Source organism: Martes martes, assembly GCF_963455335.1.
Source record: "Martes martes genome assembly, chromosome: 5".
Lineage (NCBI taxonomy): Eukaryota > Metazoa > Chordata > Mammalia > Carnivora > Mustelidae > Martes > Martes martes.
Window position 1 is genome coordinate 45,438,524 of NC_137892.1, and position 7,522 is coordinate 45,446,045.

At 51.4% G+C, this 7,522-nt stretch overlaps 1 protein-coding gene across 1 annotated transcript in view; it reads right to left on the reverse strand.

Annotated features, from left to right (window-relative positions):
* The window catches only part of RGMB (repulsive guidance molecule BMP co-receptor b), a 30,039-nt gene extending 22,817 nt beyond the window's left edge, over positions 1-7,222 (reverse strand). Inside the window, exons 1-3 of the mRNA XM_080804960.1 lie at positions 6,903-7,222; positions 5,852-5,927; positions 2,367-2,638 (exon numbers count right to left, since the gene is read on the reverse strand). Of these exons, the coding sequence (XP_080661086.1) occupies positions 2,367-2,638; positions 5,852-5,856 (277 nt within the window). The 5' untranslated portion in view covers positions 5,857-5,927; positions 6,903-7,222. The remainder of the gene's footprint in view (positions 1-2,366; positions 2,639-5,851; positions 5,928-6,902) is intronic.
* Between the last annotated feature and the right edge of the window lie 300 nt (positions 7,223-7,522).

Below are 7,522 nucleotides of genomic sequence, written 5' to 3' on the forward strand. Positions count from 1 at the left end.
ATAGGCGGTAAAGTAAGCTTCCTGTCAAGATGCCAAGACAATGCACAGCAGAAACAATCTCAAGGATGTAGCCAACAAAGCCATGAAGAGTATGAGTAAGCAAGTAACTCCCATATTGCATCTCCATTCAGGAATTGTAGAGATTTGCTTAAAGTGGATGTGGGGGTGGGGAGGGGAATGAAAGGACTTTTTTAATTTCCTAGGGCAGAAAACAAAATCTGCTGTTACAGATGTCTCCCTTTTTCAAGTCAGATGATCAATGATTGGTGTGATAGTGTTTTCATTCCAGTTAATGAAAGTGCTAAAGGATTTGTGGGTCTACAGCTTTCGTTAATGATTCAAAGACCTCACCATTCAAGACCATTTCCTTGAGGCCAGGACTGCACGAGTGAATTTGCAGCACAATCACCAGTTTATAATAAAAGAAATAAGATATGCTGAAGCTGAATTAAGTAAAACGCAGGGCCATATGGGGTGCCGAGGCAAATTATATGGATCCAGGCATAAAACATATGGTAGCCCATCTGCAAAGAGCACTCCACTAGGCCCTCTGAAGAGAAACAATCCTTGCATTTCAATACCAACACTCTTCAAAGAAATCTTTCAAAAAAGAAGCCTTTTTTTTTTCTGTAACCAAATTAATCATTCCACCCCAACAAGTTGTCCACAGGTATCACTCACCACAGATATTCTAGGTAGAATCCAATGGTGACTTTAGTGAAGACCCTCAAAGATACTGAGAGGAGTTTCACATCCCAAGTTCTTGAAATAAGGCAGCTTACATTAAACATTGTAACAACTTAAGTTTTTCATTACTGGCCAGAAAAGAAATTTTCAAGGACCACATTCCAAATTTGTCTTAGAACCCTCTGACAAGGAAGGGAAACAATATCCAAGCAGTCATGAGGGACACACAGTTCTAAAGAATACTTCAATTTCCATTTCAAGAAAAATACACTTTGACATTAAGAAGACAGATTCTTCACACAAAACACTCCTGAATGTAGCTTTTGACACATGATTAAAAATTTCCATGTGACCATAAACAGGCTGACATTACTAAGATTCTAAAGTCACTCATTTAAAACCTTAATCACTGTAAGACTATCACACCCTATGTTTCCCCAAGTGAGTGTTAAAACGCAGCTGTTCCATCACAATGCAAAGTTAGGAAAAGTAAATTAAGTCTCCTCAAATGCCACATTTTTTCCCCATTACTTAAAAGACCTCCCAGATTTTTAGCAAGGCTGCTATGACTTAATAAATAAATACTACTCCACACAGTTGGGTGGCATTACAGTTAAGGATTCTCCAGATCAGAGAGCGTTGAGACTGCGGTCATAAAATACAGGACAAAAAAAGTCTCGAAGAAAAACTTATCTCATGCTCTAGTTGTTCTCAAAACAGAATTTATCTTTCAGTCTGACACTAAATAAATTCTTTAGACAAACTCCTAGACGTGGTCCTTACTTATAAAGAACGTCCTAAATATCCCCCCCCCGGCTTTATTGAGATACAACTCACATAGAACATTGTGTTAATGCAACTTATTTCACAAGAAAAATAAGTACCACCTGCTAGAAGGCTCGTCTGCAGGCCTACTTCGGTAAGAACAGACCACTCACTCTTGCTTCCACAGGGGAAGCGCCGACCTCCAGAAAGCCTTGTGAGATCTGTCAACCCCTTCTGGAACCCGAAAACACGCGGCGAGCCACAAAGCACTAGTTTCCCCAAAGAGGGTGAAAGCTGAATTAAAAGCAGCTTTCGCAAATACGAAAGAAATTTCTGTTTAAAGACATTTAAGTTACTTCGAGATTAACCCCCAAGTTTTCAAATTCCGGTGAAAATCTCTACATGTGGGGCGATTTCTCTCCCTCATCGCCACCCCCAATTCCAGAGAAGCAGCACAAGGCTCCTTGTCTCCCCTCGAAGGGGGCGGCGGCGGCGGAAACCTGATCCCAGCCCGACTTTCAGTAAACACCAAGACAGTGAGCAATAAAGCACCCTGAACATTTGTCCCGGGGGCAGAGCCCCCGCCGCCCCCGCGCTCTAAATCTTTGATAAGCGGCTGTTGGGAAGGAGATTTACCAACGGTCCCAGTCGAAGGCGGGGAAACTGGAGGGAGGGAAAAGGAGGGAGGGAAAGAGGCCTCTCCACTGCGCCCTGGGCGCGTCGCTCGACCCGCGGGTGTGTTCCTGCCGCCGCGCCCCGAGCCCGGCAAAGGTGCAGGTCTGGTGCCCGTGAGGCCTCTCCCGTCTCGCCACGCCACGCCGCCCTTCTGCCCCAACGTGTGCCTTCGGGACCGGGGTGTTTGGGAACAAAGCACTCGGCCCTGGGCTGGCTCCCCTCGCGCGCGCGCCTCATACCTGCGTGGAGCAGCCCGAGGCTGAGCAGTAGCAGCAGCAGCAACGCCAGGGGCGGCGGGCAGAGCTGGGGGCGGCGGCGCTGCTCAGCCCCGGCGGCAGCAGCGGAGGCGGCGGCAGCGGCGCAGGAAGGTGCTGCTCTCAAGCCCATGCCCGTCCATGCAGGTCTCGTGGGCTCCGGCGAGGGCGGCGGCGCGGGCGCCGTGTCGGGTTCGTGGCCGTGGCCGTGGCTGCGGCATGGACTGGGGGACGCTCCTCGCTTCCTCTTCTTCCTCCTTCAGGCCCGCGTCGGATACGGGCCGCCGCCACCGCCGCAGCGAAAAGCGCGCCGCGGGCGGAGCGAGGCGGCGGCGGCGGCGGCAACGGGGCGCAACGGCATCGCGGCGGCCGGAGGCGGCGGGCGGGGCACAGGGGGCGGGAGAAAAGACACAAAGACGGTGAGCTTAGCGCTGAGCCCGGCCCCAAAAGCGCGGGCGCCCGGGTCCCGGCCAGCGTGGGCTCAGCGGGCGTGGACCCACCGGAGGCGCGCCCAGCCCTAACGAGAAGCCGCTGGCAGCCCGGATATCTCTGCGCGGCGGACCTACGGTCAATCAATCTCAGCCCCGCACTGCCGCCCCGCCCTCCCCGCATGCGCCAATCCACGTCGTCCCCACCCCCCGGCCTAGCCCCTCCCTCCCACCCCATTGGCTGTAAGCGCAGGACCTCTGGGCCCAGCCCGCCACTCGCAGGGCCCAAAGCGCCCGCCCCGCCGCACCTCCACCCGCCCTCAGCGTGCTCATTGTAATTCGAGTTCCGCGTCCGCAGGCGGAGAGTCCGGGCCGCCGAGCCCGGGCTCAACCTCCCTCTTCTTCTCTCCCCTTTCCGCGATCTACTGTTTCCTCGTGCCCGACAGAAACTGCCGACGGCAACTCCCTTGTCGGCGTAACAAAAGCACCCGGCTTTTGACTTCCCCTTTAATTAATGTTGATTGGGTTTAACTTCCCCTGAAGGTTTTGTGTTGTGTGTGTGTCTGTGTGTCTGTGTTTTAAATCACCCCCACTCTGTCCCTCCCGCTCCAGCTCCGGCTCCTGAGAGGAAGTGGGCGCTTTTACCCGGAGCCGTGCGGCAGGTCCCTTCGCAGCCAATCACATCTGCGGAACCGCGTTCCGAGCCTTTTCCGGACGTTTTGTAAAGCTAGCGCCCAGAGGCGTTGGGAATCCGAATGTGACCTGCGGTCGGGAACGGATCGGATGGGCTGAGAAGGCACCCACCAGCTCCCGGCGGAATTCGCGGGCAGCTGTGCGAGGCTCTGGCGTTATTATTCCTCTGACATTTCCCTTCCTGAAAGCAGCGGGGAGGAGTCTGAGAGTGGGCGAACTTCAACGTGTTCGGTTACAATGTAATTAGATTAATGAGGATAGTGAGTTTTTAATGCAGTGTGGAGTAATTACGCCATCGTTTCTTGTTGCTCGGTGGCTTTTCCACGAATTTTCATAGTCTATTAGCACATTAATTCAGTGGCAGGTCACTTTCTACTTTTGTCACTTGGATGGATCCAAAAATGAGGGGAGAAGACCCAATTGTGTGACAGGAAAGAGGTTGCCAAATCTTGTCACAGGAAAGCATGTTGTGAGGTTGATGATAGGTTCCAATTTATTATCAGTAGGTGTGAAGTGGTATCTAATCTAAAGAATGGCTTCAAAGGCTAGGAGCTACTTCCACTGTCCTTGCCTTTGCTATTCCTCCAAGAGGCTCGGGGTTGCCGTTTTAAATTCACTTATAGCCAAATTACAGTTTGCAACCGTACCGGTTCACTACTCATAATCTCTAATTAGTAATTTCGTATCAACCACCGACACGTTAATACTCCACATGTAACAATGTGCTAATCAATGGACTAGGATAATTGAGGGCAACCCTTCGATCACTCCGGCTTACTCATTAGACACATTATGAACTGCACAAACCACTAGGTCCCTAATGAAGGATGTCTATCTATTTTTACGGTAACTTTTCATTACTTACCTATTACATACTATGATGACTCAAGTGGTAAACACACCTTTCACTGCCCAAGATATAATCCAAACCTTGTGTATATCCATAATATGCTTAATAATAGCTTTAGAGTTGCCTGGAGAAATGACTTTTTGCAGGCAGAGTTATCTGATAATGATTTTTAGATAGTATTGTGGAGTAAATACTATGAGACCAAAAATTTATTCTCTTGCAATTATCACATGAAATACATGAGCTGAAATTAGTGAAATGCTGGTATACATCTTTTAAAAGTAACCAAATCTGAGCAGTTTTTCAAAGTATTTTGCTAACAAAGACTAACAACAAGATGTTTCTTTTCCCGTAACCCAAGATTTAATTCGACCCCTATGAAAGAAGCATGCCACTTTATTGATCATACTTCAAAACACATAACCAAAAGTTAAGGATCAAATTCAGTTTAGGTGGGTTTTTTTCCCGCTATCATTACTTTCACTGATTTCTCCCCCTGCCACTTCTCCCCCACCTCCGTATCCTGTTCCTTAAACACACAGTGCTCTAAATTATTTTATCAATAGAGGGCATCCTCGAGCCACTACAAATTCTTGTATAGAAATGGAACTGTATTTCAGAGGGAAAACTTCATTTCTTTCTAAGGTGCTTTATTGCTCATCTGTTGTAAAATTTGACAAGCCCAAGATTTATAAGGCTAACAATTCATTTTTTATTACCACATAAGTGTTCAGCCTGCTTGAGTAAAATGTTAATTTTCACAATTAAACCGCAAGGTGGTTCCTGTTTTCAAGTCTTTAGGTCAGTTGACATACTCGCAGGGTAAATTCGGACTGTTAGCAATATCCCGAATGGGCTTGGAAAGCAAGAGCGTCGTGAATGGTCGCTTATAGTGCATCCATTCCTCCAGCTCGAATACCATAAGTTAAGCAGGATTTTAAGATTCTGTAAAAAAAAATCTGGGGATTTTCCTCCCATAAAGTCAATGACTTATAGAAGTCTTACATCTTAATCAGAAAAAAAAAAAAATCATGACGTGACAGCTTGCCCAACTCACACACCCACCCTATTTCTTGTCACTTGCACTCTTTCTCTCTTCATCTTTGTTTTCAGGAAGGAAAGATGAGACCAGAACAGCACAATTAGAGGACACAGCAAAGCATCCCATGGTATGAACGTGTAAGTGAACAGAATTAAAACAATGCCAGCAACATGAATGGATTCTGAATAAGAATTAGAAGTTTCTTTTCCTGAACCTATACCTGCTGTCTTAACTATTCCCCTGTTGATTTATCTCCATTTCCAGACATCTAACACGAGGGGCTCACCTAGGACAGAGGAGCTAGGGAGCTGACCGCGATAACGATTTGTGCAACCCATTCTAGAGTAAGCCCCCCCACCCCCGCCCTGCTCTCTAGTCCAGGGTGACCGCAAAGCGGGGATTGAAATAGCCCGGAGTCCGACAGCCCAGCAGCAAGCAGCTAGTGGATTGTACTTACATCATTCTTAACCCTTCCGATCCTGGAGGGGGCTTGACGGGATCAGGGGGCCCCCGAGCTCTGGAGCACGCAGGACCTGGGTGTGAGAGAAGACCCCAGAGCCTGGCGTGAGCGCTGCGCCCCCGGAAGGAGGAGGCCCGGGGCGTGAGTGGGGCTCATCACCCGAGAGTACACAGCCGGCGCCCACGATCCCTGCGGGCTCTGCAGCGGATCACACCGCTCAAAGCGGCAGGTGCAAAAAGCATTTGGGAGCCGCTTGCCAGCGCGCGGAGGTAATGCGCTTCCTGTCCATTTATCTCAGGAAACCAGCGCAGCCTTCTCTTCCAAACAAAATTAACCTCTCATTAGCCAGCCACTGACTCCCGAGAAGACCTTAAAAGCTTTACCAGCTCGCTAATGTATTTAGGCTTTTCTTCCAGGCAAACGCGGCCACGGTGGTGACTGTCATCAGCCCTGGGGGGGTTCCTCTGGGTTCCCCTGGGAGCCAACCGCTTACCTTCCTCCCCGCCCCCGCCCCCAGCCTCAAGTCTGGGAAACTCTGGCCAATCTGGATCCCAGTTTGTGGTACTCCGCAGACCCGACACGCCTGAACGGACTTCACACCACAAGTCGCCAAAATAAGTTCCCACTAGTTTCAAGAGCGCCCCTCATATCAAATACTCAGCTCGCCTATCTTCAAGAAATGGGGAAGGGTACCCTGGAGGTACTTCTATGGACAACTGTCCCTGGGTCATAGGCACTGACTGCCCTTTACAGCGCCAGCCGTTTACGCAGCAGGGACGGGAAGCAATGATCCGAGGTTTGGGGAGTAGTGTCAGCTAGGATCTAGCCGATTCCAGGAGTGGAGAATCAAATGTGGTTCTAGGTCTGCAAGAGAGGCCTTTTGGAGCGTTGGGGTGTTCTCACCCTGGCCCCCCGCCGCCCTGAGGCTGGCAGATTTATACCACACAGGTGGACCAAGACCTAAACAAAACAGTCCGGGCCTCTGCCTGCTGCTCGCCCCCCACGTCCCCTTGGCCCACCGCAAACTTCGACAAAATAAACAACTCACCACAGGCATTCCCTTGTCTGCAGCGCGACGCTTGCCAGCTGGGAAAATAAGCCGCAAGCCACGCGGCGGGGGCGCAGAGGGAGGGCAGCGCGGCGCCCGCCTCTCTCCCCCAGGTGGGGGCAGCGATACCCGGGGGCAGGACTGAGGCTCCGCCTCGGGGGCCGCTTTCTCGCCTCCCTGACTGCTGAGCGAGCGCCGGGCGAGGGGCTGCGCCCTTCCAGCCAGCGCGATCTCTCGGCCACCTAGGGAAGGGGGCGGGGAGGCAAATCACTCAGTTCCCTCCCGCTCTCTCGAAGTGTCTTTCTCTCGCCTTAGGTCTCAAAGAAGACCCAGCCTAGGGGCCTTCACTCCACCCCCTCCAGCGCCACACCGCCCCCTGACGGCACTACCCAGATCTTTCCGGCGCCGCCGATGAGTGGCGGGGAGCGGCGTCCCAGAGTCCCAGCCCCCGGGTCCCGGCTCCGCGCTCTCCATGCTCACCGCTTCCTTACCCCCAAGTCCCGCACAAAGAGGCCTTTCACGTGCCAGCGCCACCCTCCGCGCCGCCCTCCACCCCGCCGCGTTGCCTTTGCCCACCCGCAGGACCAGCCGATTCCCGGTTGGTGATCGTGCCAGCCGTC